At 55.2% G+C, this 21149-nt stretch overlaps 1 protein-coding gene across 1 annotated transcript; it reads left to right on the forward strand.

Moving 5' to 3' along the window:
* Window positions 1-1634: 1634 nt before the first annotated feature.
* Window positions 1635-17389, forward strand: PMP22 (peripheral myelin protein 22). The gene is made up of 5 exons (XM_068654777.1): window positions 1635-1794; window positions 2618-2718; window positions 3782-3872; window positions 12795-12935; window positions 16109-17389. The coding sequence occupies exons 2-5, from the start codon at window positions 2641-2643 to the stop codon at window positions 16273-16275; spliced, it is 477 nt and encodes a 158-aa protein (XP_068510878.1). The 5' UTR covers window positions 1635-1794; window positions 2618-2640; the 3' UTR covers window positions 16276-17389.
* Window positions 17390-21149: the final 3760 nt, after the last annotated feature.

The following is a 21149-nucleotide window of genomic DNA, read 5'->3' on the forward strand; positions in this document are numbered from 1 at the left end:
TCACGGAGGAGCTTGGGTGCAGCGTGCAACCCCAGCTGCTTTTCACCATTGTGCCTCTTTTGCTGCGTTTTTGGGGTCAGAAAATTTACCCGGAGGCAGAGGAGCCGAGATCTCAGACCCACAAACCCAAACCAGAAGACTGTCAGGCTGTCTCACAACAGACTAACTCATGGTCCTTGGGGACGAGCCCCTTCTCACGCTGTGTTTGCGCAGCCCCAAGCACGGTGGCTCCTTCTGCTCTGCAAGCAGCCTCCGCGCCCAGCCCACGGCAGCAGGGCGGCTCGAAATAGCCTCATTAGCGAGGAATGTCCCGATGGCGCTCCAGATGTTGCAGTCCTGCGGGGCTCGCAGCCGCCAATGGCCCTGGCTCCGCTGTCGCGTGCAGCACCCTGCCCGGCGTGCAGCAGCATCACGCAGCATGGGGACATGGGGGGGGGAATTTTTCAGTGGAAAGGGCAAATCTCATCCTTCAAAAGCAGGCTGGGCAAACCTTCCTCTGCGCTGTTCAGAGCCCACGCTGCTGGAGCTTGGCTCAGTGGCATCGTGGTGGGGATAAAGCAGGGGTTGGAGCACGGTGTGAGGCTGGGGGCCCCTCTCCAGCCCCTGACCCACCTCCCCCAGTCGCCTCCCCTGGGCGCTCCCAGTTCCCTCTCGCTGGCCAATGCGTGCAGTGGGACCGCTCGCAGGAGCGCAGCGGAGCCAAAGCCCGTGCTGCAGGGAACACGCCTGTGCTTGCCAGGAGGAGGGAGCCAAGCACGCTCCTCTCCCCCTTTCTCCCAAGATTTACGGTTCTGGTGGCTGAATGCCGAATTCTCTCATCTCTGCAGCAAAGCAGGACTGGTTTGGAGGCGGTGGGTGAGGAAGGGAGAGGTGAAGGGGAGGCTGGGGCAGTTCTCAGGATTCATTTGGGGTCTGTGGGGGTGTGAGTGCAATGATTGTATCAACAGATTGTCTGTGGTTGAAAAATGAGCGAAGGCGGCTGTACAGAGCGCAACCACCCCTTCCTCTGAGCACCTCAGATCCCCAGGTTTTGTGAAAATCAGTTCCGCAGGACTTGGCTTTCAGGTGCTAACCCCCCAAATCAACTGCTATGGCAGGGACATATCACACAGGGGTTGCTTTCCTGGACACAGCCCCCGTGTGTAAGTCAGAGCCAAACCCCCCTTGAACCCGGCACTTCCAGCCGCCCCTTCCCCAGCCCTGGCCCTGTCCCACGGCTCCCTGTGCTGGGTGAGGGGGGAAAACCCACGGCTGCCGGCACCGCATCAGCAGCCCGGGGAGCACCCAGCCACAGCCTCGCAGCTGCTCCGAGACACACGGACACGGCCGGACAGACACAGCCGGACAGACAGACGGCGCCGCGCTGAGGCTTTGGGCACAGCCCCAGGGAAGGGCAACCTCCTCCCCCCGGATCGGAGGGGGGCACCCCGCTGGTCGGCATCCCCGGGGCGCGGCTGGACTCCCCCATGGGGTGGGGACCCCTCGGGTGTTCCCAGCTGGGAACGAGTCCCAGAGCCAGCATCGGAGGACAAATGGGGGGGTGAGGGGAACGGGGATGGCTGGGGGGGGGCGATGCACATTTTGGTGCCCGGGCTCTGCCGCCTCATTTATAGGAGGAGCGGCCGCAGGACCCTCCCTGTCCCGCAGACGCAAGCGGGGCGGTGGCTCCGGTTAAAGGGGAACCTTGACAGCGCCGCCGCCCGCTCCGCGCCGCGCTGCCCGCTCCGCACCCTGCGCCCCGCTCCGCACCGCTCCGCACCGCGCCCGCCGCCCAGCGAGCCCCGGTTCCGCGACGTGAGTACGGCCCGGGCCGGCCGGAGGGGACAGGGACCGGGGAAGCCACCTCGGGGGTCTTCGAGGCTTAGGTTGTCCTCCCCTTCCCCTCCTCCGAGGGGAGATGGGGAGCCGTAGGCACCCCCCACCCCCCGAGAATGGGGTCCGAGGGAGCTCCCTGGGGAGAGATGGGCTGAGATAAACGACCCCCCCCGCCTTTCCCCCCTCTTTTCCCCCCGCCCTGGGGGTCCCCAGGGGAGGTGGGCAGGGGAAAGGTTCCCTTAGGGAGAAGGGCTGGAGGGTTTTGCCCCGGTGGTCCCATGGGGAGGGGATCCGGGACTTCCTCCCCCGGCGGAGAGGAGCCGAGATAGAGCCCACCCGCGGGGGTACCGAGGGGAGCCGGGCCGGGGAAGCACCCCCACCCCTGGGGGAGAGGGATCGGAGCCCCCCAGCCCCGGCGGAGAGAGTCTGGAGGAGCCCCCCCGTTGCTTTTCAGCGGAGGGGTGCCGAGGATGCCCCCCGGGTGAGAGAGCTTGGGGGAGCCCCGAGGAGGGGATTTCTGGGGAGCAGCGCAGGGGAACACCCCTAAACCCCCCCGGGGAAGGGCCGGGAGGACCCCCGGGGCACCGGGGCTGGGATGCCCGCTCCGCCGGGGGGGGCTCGGGGAGCAGCCCCGGGGCCGGGCACTGCCCAAGCATCCCCCGCACCGCGCCGGGGCTCCCAGCGGGGCCGGGCGGGCTCCTGCCGTCCGCCGAGCGCCTCCTGCTGCCCTCGGGGCTGGGACTCACACACACACACACAAACATCCCCCCCAGCTCAACAGCATCTCCCTTTCCCCCTCCAGTTTTGCCCCAGACCACCGCCAAGATGCTGCTTTTGCTGCTGGGGATCATCGTGCTCCACGTCACCGTGCTGGTGCTCCTCTTCGTCTCCACCATCGTCAGCGTAAGTACGGCCGCTCCTCGGGCACTGGCGTGGCACGGGAGGGTCACGCCGCGTTATTTTTATTTGTGGCTCATTTTCCAGCCCGGCTTTTAGCAGGAAACCTTTGCTTTCCGATTGCTGTCTTGCTAGCAGTGGGATTTGGGAGGGTTTTTTTGCACAGAAAACTCTTCCTGTGTTTATGTTGTCGGATGTAACCGGTGGGTGTAGCCGTGCGTGGCAGAGGATGCTCAGCGCATCCCCATTGGTGTTAGGGCACGGAGAGCTACTAGAGCCAAGCTCCCCATCAGCCTCCTTTGGCTCACATCAAGCAGCCTCAGAGCACCCAAACCTGCTCCCTTGTGGGTGAAACTGCGCTCCCCAGCTGCTAACGGGATCCAGCAAGACCAGTACAGCCAGTCTGAGCAAAGCCCCTTGAAATGGGGCTGCTTTGGGCACTGGGGCCTCAGCACCAGCGGTTTTGCTCTCCAGACCTGCTCCTTTGGGGCTGCAGCATCTCCTAACCCAGATGGGCTCCTGCTGGGGGGTGGGTCAAGGTGTAAGCTTTGTATACAGTGGGAAAACTGAGGGCTGGGTGCTGCGCGGGGTTCCCAGCACCTTCCTCAGCCCAGCGCCCCGTTAATACCTCCTCAGTTTAGAAATAAGTCTGACTTGGTTTTAACACAGCAGCTTCATGGAGCTGATCAGCTCCAGGCTTGCTTCATCAGGTTCTTTCCATTTTTAATTTTTTTTTTTTTTTTTTGGTAGTAGTTGTGGAAGACTTTACAAAAATCTTCCAAGTCGTTAGAAATCACGTGGAAGCATTCAAATTGCCCGGCCAGGCACCGGGACGGCAGAGTGGAGGGAAGTGCGCGTCCCCTGTGAGACCTGGCCCGTGTTTAAAGCGAATAAAGAGCTTCTGTTTTTCTGCCGTTGAGGCCAGAGCGGCTAAAAGCAAATATCGGTGTTTACTCTGCAAAGCCCTTTCTAAAGCAAAGCCTGTGCCTGGGAGCGCAGGGGCCGCTCCGTGCCGAATCTGTGGCCAGGGTGTGCGGTTCCTGCTCACGGGGCCGTGTCTCTCTTGCAGCAATGGCTCGTGAACGGCGGGCAGACGGCGGACCTGTGGCAGAACTGCTCCTCCGGTGCTATCTTCCAGTGCCTGACATCGTCCACAAATGGTGAGTGCTCCCCGGCTCTCAGTGATGCCACTGCCATTCACTTTTCTCCTCCTCTCTTGTGAAATCAAGGGGCATTTGCCTTTGTGGGTTATTTGTGGTCCTGCCTTGTCTCTCCCTGCACCCCCTGAGGCTGGCTGTGGAGGATTCCCTGGCTCCTAACCCTAAAGCTGCCCCGCTCTTTGCTGCTGGGCCAGGCTGAGGTCTGGGGCCTCTCTTCCCCGTGAGCAGCGCAGGTGGGGATGTGCTGAGCGCTCAGGCCCTGCCTCATCCCATGGCCAAATGGCACCTGCACGTTTGGGGATGCTGCGTGGCACATCGGGGCTCAGCTGGCAGAGGTGCTCCTTGCCAGGTGAAGGCTGACGCCCAGCCGGGAGTTTTTTCCAGGTTTCTGAGCTTAGCAGGAGAGGAGTTGATGCTCAGATGCTGCGGCACAGAGCTCCCCAAGCACCTGGCGGTAGCTGTGATGCCAGATCTGTGCTCAGGGAGTCACACAGGTCTGTGCCTCAGTTTCCTCAGAAGACAGGGCTTGTGTCAGTGGTGCTGTGCCCGGTGCTTGCTGGTTTCAGTTAGCCTGGATTCGCTTTCTCCTGGGAGTGGATTCTCCCAGCGTGACCTCCAGTGAAACCAGTAGAGCACCCGGTGGCTCAGACTGGTGTTGCTGGGAGCGTGGTGACAGCCCCTGGGCCAAAATCCCGCTCCTGGTGTAGGAGCAGTGTGATGCGACTTGGTCTTGGTGTGGTCGCACAGAAGGGTCTTGCAGGGATGGGAGGTGGTCAAAGCTTTTGGGGGTTCATCAGTCTCCCCAGTCCCCAGCCTGCTGGGAGCAAAACACCCGCGGGTACCCCACGAGGGGGATGCTGAAGCTCGCCCTGCGGGGGAGCCAAGGCAGCACCGCGGGTCTCTGCTGACGCCTGCTGGTGTTGGGGCTGGCCAGGGAGTGCTGGAGCCAGGCTGGGGCCAGGCTGGAGCCTGCTGGAGCCCGCTGGAGCCTTGGCCTTCAGCAGCGGTTGGCTGGGGCTCGCAGCAGCAGCAGGCGGCTTCGCTGCCGGTCACGCGTGCTCCAAAACTGCTGACTTTGTGCTTGAAAGAAAAGGCAGAGATTTTTGCCCCAGTCTGTAAAAACCTTCCCAAATCTTTTGCTTCACAAACTGCATTGCTTTCTCTGGGTATTTGCAGGGTGTTGGCGAATTGTCGGGGGTGAGAGGGGCCTGTCCAAAATGTGGGTGGGAAGGTGCCCCCCATGTCTGAGCATCCGAGGTGACAGGAGGCTACGTTGTGTGCCCTGTTCCCAGGAGCTGCTCAGAGAGGGGCTTCCCTTTGAATCTTTCCCAGTGATTAATTTTTATCATTATAGGGGCTGTAGGTAAGATGGGCCAGCTAAAAATACGTCTGAGCAACTAGGGTCTGGTTGAAAAGGTGCCACTGCGGGCTGCTCTCTGAGTGGAGCTGCATTGTGCTCAAGCCTTCATTTAAAGACCTCTCTCCCAGCTCTTTTTTATAAGACAGCTCTGCTCTGGCACCAGGAAAAGGGGATCTTGCTTGGGTGGAAGCTTCTGCCCCATCCGCCCCATGGCCGGGGTGTGGGAGCAGTCCCAGAGCACCGGTGTTCACCTGCTGGGACCTTGGGTGCAGGATCCAGACCTGTAGAAAGGCAAAACCAAAGGATATTGCCAAGGCTTTTTAAATCTGCTTTTAAAAACTTTCCAGTGAACCCCCTTGCTCCCACTGCCCCTGTGCCGCCAGGGCAGATGCTGTTGGACACTTTTCAGGGTGACGGTGGGACACGGGGCCTGGGGCATGGTGCGAATGCTGTGGCAGGGCCACCTCCGGGGCTTGTGCTTATCCTCTGCCAGATCCACGCTGCACTCCTCGTACTCCCTCTGCTAGGAATATGCTTACTTTCAAAAATATAAATGATCCTATAGCAGCTACCACAAACCGTTCCCATTTAAACCTCTCAAAACACAGGCTGTGCACGTTACGCTGGGCTGCAGAAAGCCTGGAGAATTCATGTCTCTGTGCTCGTGCCAAGGACGGCGCTCAACGGTTAATCTCAGCGTGCCAAGGGCTGCTCTGGGCTGCGAGCAAGAAATCCTCGCTCAGGAATTTGGCAGAACTCGGTCTTTACGTAGAAGCAGTTGTTTTTCCTCTGGCCATCGTAGTGGCCACTGTCGTGCAGTATTTCTTCAGCTGTTTTTTTTTTTGCGCTCGGAATAGGTGGAATTAGGTGGGGCTGGGACTCGTGCTTCCAGCACACACGGGGTTTTTGGGGTTGTGCTGAGTTCCCACCTCCACAGCAGCTCTGAGCCCCCCGTGCATCCTTGCCAGGAGCCTGCGTGGGGAGGGCAGGAGGTGGAAATGCCGGGCGGGGGGCAGCTGCCCACTGCTTCGCCTTCCACAGCTGCCTGCTTGTTGCTTCGCTTTCTGCGTTTGCTTGTTAGATAATGACTTTTTTTTTTCAAGAGGCCGAGAACTATGGAAAAAATGTTGCAATCTTTGCTTCGTTTGCACTGTCAGACATTCCTGGAAAAGACTTATCTCAAGAATTCAGCTCTGAATCCCAGAATTGTGCTCCGGCACGGCTGCGCGCCAGCCCCCAGCTGCACAACCCTGCTGCAGGCATGGGGCGAGTGGCTGGACCTGAGCCTCTCAAGTGCTCTTAAACAGATTCCACCCCAGATTTTGCAGACAACAATATTTTTTTTCCCTCCAAAAATGGCTTTTTCTCCCCACATCTGATTTTTTTTACATACGCAAGAGGATTGTTTTTCTGCTACCTACTGCTCTTTCTCTGACTCTGGGAATGCCAAATGCAGGGAAGCAGTGGGGACCTGCGGGACATCCTTCTGTAGCATCATGAGACATCTTTCCTGTTGTCTCCTCAAAGTTTCTCATGTTGCTGCTCTGTGGCTTTCACATGACTGGCTTGTTCACAGGCAGGCTGGTGTTTTGGGGCTTTTTCAAAGGGAAAAGAAAACCCCAGACCTTGGGAAACATGCAGAGTGCCAATCCGCAGGATTACCGAGAGCCGTACGATGCACTCACCAATTTGCTGATGTGACGGCCGCAAGCAAAGCATGTGTGGGTCACCCAGAGCAGAGACCTGCCCTGAGCGTCCGTTCCCATCGCTGGGGGTTTCTCTTCTCCTCTGCACACCGACTCCTGCAGAGCCCCTTTGCTGCCGGGCCATTGCAGAGCTTTGCTCTGTGTCTCCAGTGCTGCAGGTGGCTTTTAACCCAGTGTAAAGCCCCACCGACAGCATGGGCTGCCACGGTCCCCTGTTTCTGCAGGAAGCATCGCTCAGGGAAAAGCCACGCTCGTGGCCAAGCACCAGCAGGACACAGGTGTGATGTTGGCCAGCTCCAATCCTACACAGCAGAAGCTGGTGGATGGGACTGTTGGCAGCACTGCCAGTGCCCGAGGTGCTTCTCTTTGTGCTGGAGGAGGCAGGAAATGTTTTCCTCCCTGGCACAAGGTGGGGGCACCTCTGCTGACCCATCAGCGCTTCCCAGGAGGAATTGTGCTGCTGCTTCTCCACTTTAAAATGCACAGCAGGAACATCCAAACCCCTTGCTTGTGCTCTGCCAGCCCTGCCCCAGCACAGCTTTGCTTCCCTTGTGCTTTCCAGCTCTTTTCTTCCAGCGATTCTGGACTTGTCTGACATAGGATAGGTGTAGAGGGATGGAGTTGCTGCGTAACTTGCTGTAGTCCTTTTGGTGACTAAAAATGATGTCACAAGGCTGCACTGAATCCTTGCCCTGAGTAAAATTATTTCTGCAGTTCTCATTCTGTTATTGATAGAAGTATAAAATATCTGGATAAAAGAATGGGGGCAAATTCCCTTTGGCCCACTGGAATGGCCAAAGCTGCAACGACTGGGTCAAGCTTTGGAGAATTTGTCACTGGCGAGGGGACACTTGCAGGAGCAGGAGGGTGATGCCCATGTTGAAGGGTGCCGAATCTGTTACAATGAAGCCCTGTAGTAAATAATGGGTCATCTGTGTGGGATAATGCACACCCCTCGATATGCTTGAGGTTCTAGCCATTAGCGGGCCCCATTGGGCTCATGGAGCACATGGGTGGACCTCTTGGCTTGTGGACATCTCTGCGCCTTCAAGGTCTTCACAGCAGAGCAGCAAAGAGCCAGATTTTAGTCCCAGCAGGGTGGGGACCTGGGGCACCCCCTTGTCATTAGTGGTTGATAACACTGGCTTAACTGGGGCAGGATGAGCCCCCTCTCCACCAGCTTGTGGGTGACTGCAGCTCAGCATTTACATGTCTGTGATGAACCGTGGGGTATTCCAGGGGAGTATTTTGCATTTCAGATTGGTTTCTACCACAACCGTGTTGCCTACAGTATGAAAGAGGTTTCTTCTACTTAAAAACAAGCTTTTGCTGTTGCCTGTTCTAACCAAGCACATTTGGTGTGGGAGGTTAGGAGCGGTGCTGCTTTCCCTGCTCCCGGCTGTATGGGGTCACCTGGTCGGCCCCGCTTGCCTTGGCACATGGAAGAGGAGCCAAAGGGAAGAAGAAGGCAACATGTGAGAAAGCCAAGGCTGTGAAACCAGGATGGTTGAGGGTCTGCTGCAGTGTGCAGTGCCAGAGAACCCTCAACCCAACAGGTTTGGACTTGGATGACTCTTGGGTGTCTCCGTGGCCCCACTGGGTCAGGGCACCACTGCTATCCATCCCCAGTCCTGGTGCCTGGACTTTAACTCAGCCCTTTTAGAGGCCCTGAAATGATGCGTTTATCAACTCCACTTGCTCTCAAGCACAAGCCAGAAGGAGGTCTCCACCCCAATGGTTTTGGAAGAAGAGTTGGACATCCTGAAGCTGTTGGAAGGTGCTCTGCATGGTGCCAGCAGCTTTGCGCTGCTTTAGTGGCACCGGTTTTTGCCTCTGTGGGATGTGAGCCTCGATGGTCTGATGGGATGGCTGCTGTGGTCGGTCTTGAGGCTGAGCCATGGAGATGTGGTGCCACACAGCTGGTGTGTCTCTGAATGCTACAGCTCTGGAGAGCTGCGGAGCCGTGGGGACTTCTTGGATGGGGCCTCAAGGATGCACCAAAAGAGAGGACGGACAAGAGGAGAGCAGTGCTGTGGGGGCTTCACCTCCTGAAGGAGCTGCACAGAGGACTGGGAAGAACTGGGATGGAATTGCAGCACTGCGCTCCACCTGCAGCCTCAGTGCTTCCACCTGCTCACCCCCAGCCCTTGCAAATACCTCAGGAGCTCTTTAAAGTCCCCCTCTTGGGGGGTGATTTCCAGGAATGCCCCAATCCATCACCCTGTGCTCCTTTCCAAGTAGCGGACACGTGAGGACAGGCAAGGAGCAGCTGCTGAGTGCAAATCCTGCTCTTCCCAGCTGGAGCAGCCCAGAGCACAGCCGGGGAAGGTTTGGCTTTGTGTGGGTGGGACCGAAGTGAAGGGAGTTACCACGTCACGGAGCTCCCCATGGCAGGGAGAGGAGGCTTCGAGTGGTGGGGACATGGGTGGTGGCTGGGCTCTGTGCTGCTCAGGGGGAGCACAGAAGGTATCTGTTTTTTTTTTTTTTTTTTGGCATTTCTGGGTTGAAGAATGCTGAAATGTAGCCCTAGAAGTTTAGCCTAGTACCCAGGCTTGTGCCTTTGTGCTGGTGGATGCTCGTGTTGCTGACCTTGCTGATCATCAGCTCCCAGCACCGATGGAGCAGCTTTTCCTTGCTGTGTAATTATGAATTTCCTTTTCTTTTCTTTTTTTTTTTTATGTGTTATACTCTACAGGGACCTCCTTAGTGGATGTTTTCTTCCCCAGAAGTGGCTGCATTTTGAGGGTGCAGTGCATATGCAGATTGCAAGAGGCAAGACAGATGTGCAGTGCTATCAGCTGCAGTTACAGCACACGGGTGGTTTTAATGCATAGCACAAATTTAGTCATGCCTTACGTCAAGTGCATAAGCTGGCTGCTCAGATTAATGTTTCTGTGTTTGCACTTTATTCTTTCTCCTTGGCTGGGTCCAAAGAGGATTGAATGTCTGTGACAGAGCAGTGAATACATCCCTGGGGAGCCAACACCTGTCCTTTATGGCCATCTACTCCTGGCCAAGGGCACATTTCTGCCCATCCCACCCCACCAACCCTGCTCAGCTGCACCCCTCAGTGGGTGCAAAACCTCCCTGCAAGCAGGGTGAGGCCCTGCTGGGAGGGGTAGGGTGAGCTGCTCTCCTGTTGGGGGATTCAGCTGCAAGTTCTGCTCCAGTTTTTTATTTTTCCGGTAGAAACCTGCTCTTCAGTATCCCGGGGGGAAGTCTTTTCCCTGCTGTAAGCGGTGGTGTGAGCACATCAGGGCTTGCGGAGCTTAGGGAAAATTTAGAGTTTCTTTTCTAAACACTTGTTGTATAATTTCTGTCTGAGAGGGCTCTAAAACTGCCTGTGATGGGTCCTCTCAGGAAGCGGTGGGCAGGGTGTTATCTGCCCTTTCCACTCTGTTCCCTTTTCTTCCTCCTCCTGAAGAACAAAGATATAAACACGGAGCTGAGCAGATGCAGGAGGAAAATGGAACAACGGCCTGGCTGCCCAGGGAAACCACAAATAACAGCCTGCGAGTAAACAGCGCTGACAGCCCCGCGGTGCAGCTCCAGGGACCCAGACCTCCCCGGGAAAAACCTGTTTTATTTCTTAAAAGTCTAGAGGTAGGATGCAGTGCTAATAGCAAAGGAGTTGAAAGCTAATGGGGTTGAGCTAGCAGTGCTAGGTGCAGTCATAGAGGTGCTTTCTAAAGAATTAAAGGCAATTAACTGTTGTAAGACAGATGAAATCTGTGGGCTTGGACTTGCTGGGAGCACAGCAGCTGCACCTGTGGGGCTGAGTGAGGAGCTGGGGACCCTGGCCCTTGTTTTGCAAAGGAGGCCAACAAAAAGCTGGATGGGGGCGATCCCAAAGCTCTGCTCTGCGGGATCATCTCCCAACTTTCTTGTTTGCCAGCCTGTGCCATGGCTATGGTCTGCTTTGGGGCAGCACGGCTGGCTCCTGAACGCTCCTGGTCCATGGGGGGCTTCCCCTTCCTGCCTTTCAATTCCTCCGGCACAGCTCTCTATGACAATGGGATTTTGCAAGCCCATATAAATCACTCACATTCAGAACCAAAAAAGAGGCATGGGGAGGCGGATGCAATTAGAAGAGCAGCTCAGCTTTCTGTCTAGACAGCCTTCGCCTAAAATAACCGGCAGTTGGAGCATCCACCTCTGGATCTGGGCAGAAAGGGCTCCTCTGGGCCCCAGCCCCACAGCTGTGCAAATGCCAAGAGGACCGGGGTGGGGGTCTTTCTATGCTGAAGCATGGAAATGGGATGGCAGTTCTGCAGCTGGACACTCTAACCATGTTTCTCTGCTTCCATCTGAGCACTGATTTATGACTTGATGTTAGCATTGCCTCTGGCATCGCAGCTGGCTGAGCGTGGCTGGGGCTGAGGGGTTGGGGTGGCCCTGGTGGGGGGTTCCCTGCCCAGCCAGTGACTGATAGACGAAATATACGGGATGTTTTGTGTGCTTGTCAGTGTGAAAACTGCACTGGGCTTTCCTGGAAGTGCTGTTCTCCTGTCCTAAGGAATTACAGCAAGTGGTGCAGTGGATGTGAACCTGCTGGCACTGGAACAAGTGGAGCGCGGCAGCTCTTCAGCAAGTTGATGCTGCAGAGCAATTTGGCATGGGAAGCGTGAGAAGGAAGGGAAGGAAAAAAGCTGTCTGCAACGAGCAGGGGCCGCTACGGGTGCTTTGTCTGCCTTTGGGAGTGGGGCCTGCGCTTGGTGTGTTGTGTGAACAGCAAGAGGCAGGACGCAGAGACAGGAGATAGAATTTACGATCACAAGTCAAACGAGGCAGACATTACCAAATCGCACAGGATGTTCCCTGCGGGCATGGATTTGCTATTCTCTTTTGGAGCCTTTGCTGGAAGGGCTCAGGCGTGCATCGTCATCCCCGTGCTGGCAGGAGGCTGCGCCGTGCCCTCGGATCGCATCCAGCCTCACCTCTGCCTCAGGCAGTCCCAAACTGCCTCATTGCTGCACCAAGTGTCAAAGGCTGCTGTGCCAAAGCATAGCTTGGTTTTGAAGTTTTGCTGTGTTTCAGGCTTTTTTTTTCCCCCCCATAGAAACGCTGTGTACCACAGAAAGCACAGCCTGGGGAGCGTAGCTGGTGGGAGTCAAACTGTGGCAGGAGCATGGGGCTGGTTTTCGTGGTGAATGAATTCATGCTGTATCCTGAAGGACCTCTCTCAAGACGTGCAGGAATGCTGAGAATATCCATGTTGAGCCCAGTCTTTTTAAAGAAAAGCGGTAGTATTTGTCACCCCATCCTGGTGGAGAGAGGCACTGCCTCCTTCTGTTTATGGGATGGAGAGGCATTTGTCTTGTTTATTTATATATATTTTCTTACTCAGGGAGTTACACACCCACTAGGCCTGGAAATAGCTGGGCAGTGACTCACGCAGGGGCTGGTTTAACTGGTCGGCTCTGGGACAGAGCTGCGTTTGGCAGCTGCTGCTGGCTCCTTCCCAAAGGCTCCTCAGTGAGGGCAGAGGGGTTTGCGCTCGCTGTGTGTTTGTTCTGCCTCCGAGCGTGGCTGGCTCGGGGTCTCCCACCTCGCTGCACGTGGTTTCGGTGTTCTCGGCACAGCCGAAATGCACTCTTATTTTAAGTGCTTCTCCGCTTAGCGAGGCTCTGTGGTTCCTTTTTCCCAGCATCTTGGTCCATGCACATGTTGTCCAAAAGCCCCAGGCTCATGCTTGATGAGAACACCCACTGGCATACTGCTGGATGTGTCCATGTCCCCAAAACCATGCAGAAGCACAAGTGGGAACCAAGAGCCCCATGGGGTGGTAGGACGGTGGCACAGGGCATGATGCCATCATCAATACCCCTGCTGAGCTTTCTGTCTGTCTTCCCACAGAATGGCTGCAGTCTGTCCAGGCGATGATGATCCTCTCCATCATCTTCAGCGTCTTGTCCCTCTTCCTGTTCTTTTGCCAGCTCTTCACGCTCACCAAGGGCGGGCGGTTTTACATTACTGGGATCTTCCAAATCCTTGCTGGTAAGTGGGGGCTGATCGGTGGGGCCAGCCATGGGGATGTGCTGGGGATGGGCTTAAAGCAGAGGAGAGGGAAAATGAGGGCAGGAAGGGCAGCCAAGCTGGGTCCTTGGAGGGAAGAGGTACAAATAATTTGGGTCCATACAGCTCTCACATTCCCAGGTGGTGTCTTGCCATCAGGGCATGTTATGCACCATGCTCTTCTGGCCATGCTTCACAGGGATTTGCTCCACCAGCTGGGGTGATTTTGAAGGGGCAGACAAGAGGAGCACCCCTGGGGAGGGTGGGCAGGAGCCAGGCTATTCTGCTGCCTCGTCCCACGGTGTTGGGTAAATGCTGATGGGGCTGGCTTTGGGATCCACCTTCGGGGAGCTGGGCGAGGTTTCCGCAGCTGCTGGTGGGGTGGGGACGTAGTGAAGATCCTGTTTTGGCACAAGAGGATCCGAGAATTATTTATAAACTTGCCATAAGGGGGCCTGGTGCTTCCCACATCAGCAAGGAGCCGCTGGAGCGTGCGGGGTGAGCCAGCTGCCTTTGAACTGTCAGCTGCTATTTTTAACTCTTAAGAAGTCGGCGCTGGAAGCGAGCCAGGATTTTTGCACTACGTTGCAGCTCTCCAAATATAGATGCCGTGGAGGCATTTGTGTTTCCACGTATGAAACCAGGGAGGAGGATTTTCAAGTGTTCAGGATAGAACAAGTAAATTCAAGGAGGTTCTGGCTGAAGTATGAACCTAATGCTCAGCTGGCTGGGAAGGAGGCTTGCTGTCTGCTAGAGCTTTGGCTGGGAAACTGAAAAGCACCCTAGGTCCTGCCGCTAAATCAGGGGGAAAACTCGTCTGCTGAACTTTAAGCAGAGCATCCTCTACATGACTGGCCATCACAAATTCTGGAGCAGTTTAGACCTAACCTTTATTGGCAAATGTGGCATGAAATCTCCTATAAGTACATTTGCTTGGCCGTAACGCAGGTGGTGAGTTCATATCAGTTCACCATCGCTGGGAAGATAGATGTGTCGAAACCCATTACAGCCGTGGAGATGAGGAGAGGAAATGGGCATTAGTAATGCAATTATCTGCTCAGGAACTCATCTAATAGGTCTGGGAGCAGAAGGCTGCTTGCTCTGAAGTGGTTGCAGGTGCATCCTCATCCTTAGAGGAGCAATGGGAGCGCAGCCATTGTCCATGCTGTGCTGCACGTCCTGGGGGAGGCAGGGTCAGGCCAGGGATGTGCTGGCTCCTTCCTTGTCAGATCCTCCTCCAGCACAGCACAGAGGATGGGAAAAGTGGGAGATGAGCCCACAAAGCTTTCCCATGGCCTGGGGGCAGTAGGCAGAGGTTTGGGTCCATGTGGACCACGCAGAAATGGGAACCGGTCCCCATCCTTCCTGTGATGCCAAATGTGAGGCTTGCTGTAGGGAGGTCTCACCCACTGGCACAGACAGCACCGGGCAGAGGAGCTCAGCTCAGCGTGGTCTCCTTGCAGCTTGCTGTGAAAGGCTGGAGAGGATTTCTCTCCTCTTGGGAAGGATGAGGAGGCTCTTCCCTGGGCCCTCCAGGACCCTGCAGCCCCCTCCCGGGGGACGTAGCATGGCAGAGCCGAGGGCTCCCAGTTCTGGAGCTGGGCCTGCAGTGCTGCTCGGCCTGAACCAGCAGGTGACAAGGACAGGACCACTGGATGGGTAAGGGCAAGAAAGAGGGCAGCTGTGCAGGGCCAGGGCAGGAGGCATCCCCAGCACCTCCTCCACGCTGCTTGGATCCATGCCCTGAGGCCTCCTTTAGTTTTCCCAGGTGGGATTCCAGCCTCCAGAGGCACCAGGAGACCCTCAACAGCTTTCTCCCCCCTCACTACTCCTACCTGGTGGATCGGTCACTGTGTAATCACCTCAACTGACTTCCAGCAGCTGTGGAAACCTGGGGCTTGGCCCCATTTCTCCCTCACTCTTCCCTGCTTCAGCATCACCAATGCAGCTGGCCAGGCTGTCACCACACACAGCCCTGGGAGTCAGGCTTTAGGTAGACTTTGCCCTCCAGGCCTGTCAAAGCAAGACCGAAATGTGTTCCTCAAACCAGGCTGCAGAGTGGTGACGCCTTTGTCTTGCACCTTGCAACCACTGAGTGCAGCTGGCTTCACTTCCTCGCCTATCCCCCGGGCCCAAACCAGTGCAGATGCTGCAGAAATGCATCCATTGCCTCTTAATTTTGCCAAATTCTTCCTGGGGACAATTGCCGCTGTATTTTCTGGAGTCTGTAGGTGACTGGCATGGCCGCACGCCTGCTCTCAGTCCCATCAGCATTGCCAGACAATTGTTTTGCTCTCTTTGCATGGGCCGGGGCAGTGGGAGTTCGCTCTCGTGCTCACAGAATGGAAACTGCCCCAGTGGCGCGTTAATGAAACGTATTCCCACTTCTGCACTTTCCCAGAACAAAGGCTCAGTGTCAAGTGGAATTAGAGCTCAAATATCACCGCTGTTCAATGTAGGTGGTCCCGAGGTCCGTGCAGGGGATGTAGTGCTGACAACAGCCCAGCCACTGCATAATAGAAGTGCTGGGATGGACTGAAAGAGCTTGTTTTCAGGGAGGAATAGTGGTGGCTTTGTGTTGGCGCTGGGCAGTCCCCAGTGCTGATGCTTTGTTTTTGCAATAAAGCTAAAATGCTGCCTACCGGAGCGGATGGCCCGTGGCTGGCGAGGAGGGGACACGGGGGACAAAAGCAGGACGAGCTGTAGGATGGTGGCAGTGCAGGATGGTGCCTGCAGGGGAGGAGGACGGGTGCAGGCTGTGCCCAGCCAGAGCCACTGCAGGGACTGGGTGGCCCCAGATGCACCTGCACGGGCAGGTGATAAACTGGGGTACTGAGAAAAAAGCCCAGCTTGTGCCTGACATCTTGCAGCAGCTCTGGGAGGGCGGTTCAGGCTGCAATTGAGACACCCAGGGCAGCAGGACTGGTCCTGAGCAGCACCTGGAGCTGGGTGAGGGTTAGACCAGGTGATGCTCATAGCCTGATGGTGATATCCCACTCACCTGCAGCCAGGACCCACAGCATCACGTCCCCCAAACCATAGTTTTCCAGGAGATGCGAGGAGGCAACAGAAAAAGTGCTGGCACGGGGCGTTATCCAGCTGTGGGTTTCCATCCGGGAACTGCTGCTCACCGATCCCCTTGCTCTTCCCCGCAGGGCTCTGCGTGATGAGCGGCGCGGCCATCTTCACAGTGAGGCACACGGACTGGCACCAAGCCTCGGAAAACACCTCCTATGGCTTCGCCTATATCCTGGCGTGGCTCGCCTTCCCCCTGGCCCTCGCCAGCGGCATCGTCTACGTCATCCTACGGAAGCGCGAGTGATGCCGCAGGAGGCGCAACCGGGGCACTCATGACGTCCACGGAGGAGACGGAGGCGGGGGAAAATAGACGAGAAAACGGAAAAGAAAATTAACCAAAAAAAAAAAAAAAAAGAAAAAAAAAAGGAATAAACCCTCCCACCAAAAAAAAAACAAACCAAACCCAACCGACCCCAAAAGGAAACACTCAAAGGGTTACTTGTTAATTGAGGATGTATATAGTATCTATGGTTTAAAAAACCTATTTATAACACTTTTTACATATATGTACATAGTATTGTTTGCTTTTGTTGACCATATGCTATGTTTTAAAGCCTAAAGAAAGTGCCTAAGGAATTATTACTCCTAACAGTGTAACAAGAGCGCGGTGATTTTTCTCTCATGCAAGCCCTTTGTGATCTGAGCTCTCCTTCCCCACCCCAGCCGTGCCATTGGAGCCCCCCAGCTCTGGCTGCTGTCTCTCTGGCACTGGTCGGTGCCGCTCCGCAGAGCAGCGGGGAGTTACGCCTGGTGATGTCGGCCGGAGGCTTGGCCCCTGCTCCTCCTGCCCACTGAGATTTTGGCGGCTGGAGGGCACGGCCAGGGCTGGCGGAGGCGCTTCCAAAAGGTTCGAAGGGTTTTCGGAGCAAAGGACTGCCCAAAGTGCCTAAATGACTTATGTGCCTAAGTCCCACTGCCTTGCCACCACACCCGCTGGGAATTTGGGCTTTTAAATCACTTAGGTTGAATGCAGGCGAGCGCGGGCTGTGCTCCATCCAAGCGTGTGCCCAGGGTGCCGGGGGCTGTGTGCGCCCTGAGCCAAGCCCCCGGGCACGGGCTCTCCCCGCCACGCAATGTGCGTTGTCCTTGCCGTGGAGCTAGAGTACCGATGAGCAGGAAGCAAACCCCGTATATCTATGAAATCAAATGCCAGATATATGAAATGGTGCTATCTATTTACCATTCCTTATACTGCTAGCCATTTAACCTTATTCACTGGAAATTCAGTTAACAACCTTGAGGTAAACAACAAAGCTAGAAATGAGAAATAATTCTGTGTAATATAAACGAGCTTTAACTGCTTTTGTACTTAGACAACTTGCTCTTACTATTATTTTTAATAAAGCATTTATAACCGAGGTTCCTTTCCCCCCGCCCCATGGTCAAGAGGAACAGAAACAGCTCGGGGTGGAGGAGCCCTGCTGCCCTTCGCCCCCGGAGCACGATGTCTGTCCTCTGTCTGTGTGTCAGAGAGGTGTCTGGCAATGAATTGAGCGGGCACCTGCACAGACCCCAGGCTGCCTTCTGAGGACTCCAGACACTGCGTTGCTGTCGTTGTTTTTGTTTCATTTAGGGTTTTTTTCTTTCTTTTTTTTTTTTTTTTTTTTTGGCTTTGCTTTTCTGATTTTATACCGACTGTGTGGACTAAGAAGCAATGAAATAAAAGTCAGAATAACTCCGTTGCTTCTGCTTTTGGCGTTTTGGGGGTTAGAGCCAGGCTGTGCTCTGCCAACCTGCTCACATGGCCATCCTGCCGAAGGGCTCAACACCCCGTGCCATGGTGCTGGTGTGTGCTCCTCTTTCCAGCTCTGTCCTAAGTCGTCCCCATGATGTGGCCACCAAAGCCACACAGCAGGAGCACGTTTGTGTCCTCTCCATCCCCTAAGCACGAAGGGATCAGGTCAGCACCAGCTTCCTGGGGGGGGGGGTGTCCATCCAGCTCCACCACCCTACACAGACAGCAGAACCCTTTCAGTTCTGTGCCCTGAAATGCCCAGAGCCTGGGGGTGCAATTAGGGCCGGGCATATTGTGGGCAGTGTGTGCAGCTCCGATGGCTGGCACGGAAGCATTTTGCTTCCGTTCACTCATTCATCTGGCTATTAAACATCCGAGCTGAAGCAGCAACTGGTGCTGGCACCAACACAATGGCTCTTGCAACACTGCATGTTGCTAGCATCAGGCCAGATCCCGAGGCACGAAACCCAGCCGCATCCCAAGGGGAAGGAGCAGGAGGTGCCCCCGTGCCTCCCTGAGCGCTCAGCACACAGCCTGGCATTGCTCTGTGACCGCTTGGCCTGGGGCTCCTGGCTGTGATTCCCAGCTGGGATGGGAAGATTTCCCTGGGTGCTTGTTGTGGTGTGTGCTGCCTGAGCCTAGGAGGGTTCTCGTTTGCCCCTGAGCTGCCACATGGCCGTCCCATATCCCCCCCCCCCCCGGGCTTGGCACCATGCACCCAGCAGGAAGGACACAAAGGGCCCTTCCAGTCCCGTCTGTGCAGCAGGTAGGAACACAGGTGGTTTTTTTCCTCCTCTCCCATGGAAAAAAAATAAAATAATAATAAAAAAATCACTCGGATGACTAGCTCAGAACACATAAAAAAAGCTGGCAGCTTCCATTTTGCCTCCTTACCTGGTGCTGCTGAGGTGTGCACGAGCAGCTCCCAGCAGCATCCCAGCAGTTCGTGTTTGCTCTGTCACGGGGATGCCTATTTGGAAGCGCACCAAAGAGGGTGACTTCTGAAGTGGAGGCAAAACAAAGGTTTGCATCCCCCGGGAATGACAGCTCCAGGTTGGTTTTCCCGTAGGGAGGGTCCAAAGGGGAGCAGCCACCAATTCCCACCCGAACAGCCCCCACCTGCCTCATAGGGCTTGGCTCAGCTGGGCTGGAGGCTGCGGGCATGCCCCAAACCCTGCCCCGGGGGGGGGAGCTGCTGGGTGAGACCTTCGAGGCACGGCTGCTCTCAGCCCCAGCACCAGCCTCACGTGGCATTGGATGGGCTCTTTCCAATTTTACTTTACTTTATTTTACTTTTTTTTTTTTTCTTATTTTATCTGATTTTACTTTATCTTACTTTTTTTTCCTTATTTTATCTTACTGTACTTTTTCTTATATTTTATTTTCTTTCATTTTTTTTATTTCAATTTCCCTTCCCTTTTATTTTACATTTTTTAATCCTTTTTCTTATTTTATCCTACTCTTTTCTTATTTTATCTTACTTTACTTTTTCTTATATTTTCTTATATATTTTTTGTATTTATTTTTTTTCTTTCAGTTTCCCTTTCCCTTTTCTTTTACTTTACCTTTTACTTTACTTTTTATTTTAATCTTCTGTTTTTTCTTATTTTATCTTACTTTACTTTTTCTTATATTTTTCTTTTAAAATTTCTTTTATTTTGCTTTCAGTTTCCCTTTCCCTTTTCTTTTATTTTACTTTTTCTTTTACTTTATTTTACTTTTTCCTTTTTTTTTTTTTTTTTTTTTTTTTTTTTTTTTTTTTTTTTTCCCTCTTAGTTCAGCCAATCTCCGCCCCCCGGAGCTGCTCCGGCTCCGTGCGTGCCGCAGCGCGGTGCGGGGCCGCCTCCCGGCGGCTGCAGGCGGCACCGCGGGGGCGCCGCGTCCTGGGCCCGGCCCTGCCCCAGCCACCCGCGTCCTGTGCGGGGATAACGGGGGGGGGGGGCCGGGGCTGCGACCTCGGAAGGCTGGGGGTGGCCGTGTCCCCTGGGCGGCGGTGGGACAGGCGTGCAGCGAAGGGGCTGGGTGGCGGCTCCTCGCCCTTGGGGTGGCCGCATGGAGGGATGCACGTCTCCAGGCTTCCCTTACTGGGAACTGCTGGGTTAAGGCACAGAAAATGGGTAAAAATAAGGCCAACAGCTCCAGGGCTCTTCAGCCCCATCTGCTGAGGCTGGGGGCATCACCAACGCTGGGGTGAGCTGGGCTGAGCCTTGCACACCCAGCAGGGCACAGATTTGTTGGCAATCGCCTCCTGGTGAAGCAGCCTCTCCTAAACACCATCCTGAGCCTGTACACCTCCTGCTACACCCTACGGCCACGGTGAGCAGCCCCTGAGCCCCAGCACAGGAACCTGGCTCCAGGATGGATTTGGGGACCAGCAGCACCTGGCCTGGAGGTGCCTCACCCACACCGGGTGCTCCGTTCCATGCCAGGCCCCTCCGGCTCGTTAGATGGCAAAATTCATTAAGGCAGGACCCGGCATTTCTGCCCGATCAGCTGCATGCACGCTTTGAGCTAAATGAGAATCAAAAATTTCAGTGCACCCTGGGAATACGGCCCAATTAATATGGAGGCAGCCCATAAACCAGCTAGCTGAACGGAGCAGCAGCAGGATGGGAGAAGTGGCAAAGAGGGGTGAAAAAAATATTAGGGAAGTTTCTTTAATGCGTGTTGTATCATAAAAGCATTTGCTTAAATGGTTTTCCTAGTGCTCTCAGCAGTAAATACTGCTGAAAAATGCGCTGAGCAAACCTCATCTTCCTCTTTCATTTACCGCCTTGTAAATTGAAAAATTATGGCAGGAATAAAAAAAATCCGGGCTGCCTCGGAGCAGCTGCCTGCTTCGCAGCCCCTGGTCCCCGTCCAGCCTCCTGTGATGCGGGGCTGCAGCCGGACGGTGGCACCTCGGAGCCGCGGTTCCCTGCTCCTGGGGTCCCAAAGCCACCCAGGATGCTCCAGCCCCTTCCCAGCCCCTTCACAGCCTCCTGGCTGGAGTGTCCCAGTGAACGAGGGAGGCTCCTCAGGGAAAGCCGGCACCTGTAAGGCCATGCCATGGGTCAGCACCGAGCGTCAGACATGCCTCGGGACAAACTCGAGTCAATTAGCAAAGTGGCCAAGTTTGTTAGCAGCATGCAATTAATTATCCTGCGCAACCTGCATGGAGAAGCAGTGTGAGCAAGTGACCCTGGCGCTGATGCAAATTGTCTTTTAAATTTTCTACTTTTGGTAAATTAGCTGCTTAGTCTTTGTTGTTGTTGTTGTTTGCTTGTTTGTTTGTTTTATTATTAACTTTATAAAATGAACCACAACTAACATTAATTTTATTGCTTCCATTCAGGGACGCAAATAACGCCAGACAACCTGTCCTGGATGGGCTGCCCACTTCA

The sequence above is a fragment of the Anas acuta genome, chromosome 18 (assembly GCF_963932015.1).
Source record: "Anas acuta chromosome 18, bAnaAcu1.1, whole genome shotgun sequence".
Classification (NCBI taxonomy): domain Eukaryota; kingdom Metazoa; phylum Chordata; class Aves; order Anseriformes; family Anatidae; genus Anas; species Anas acuta.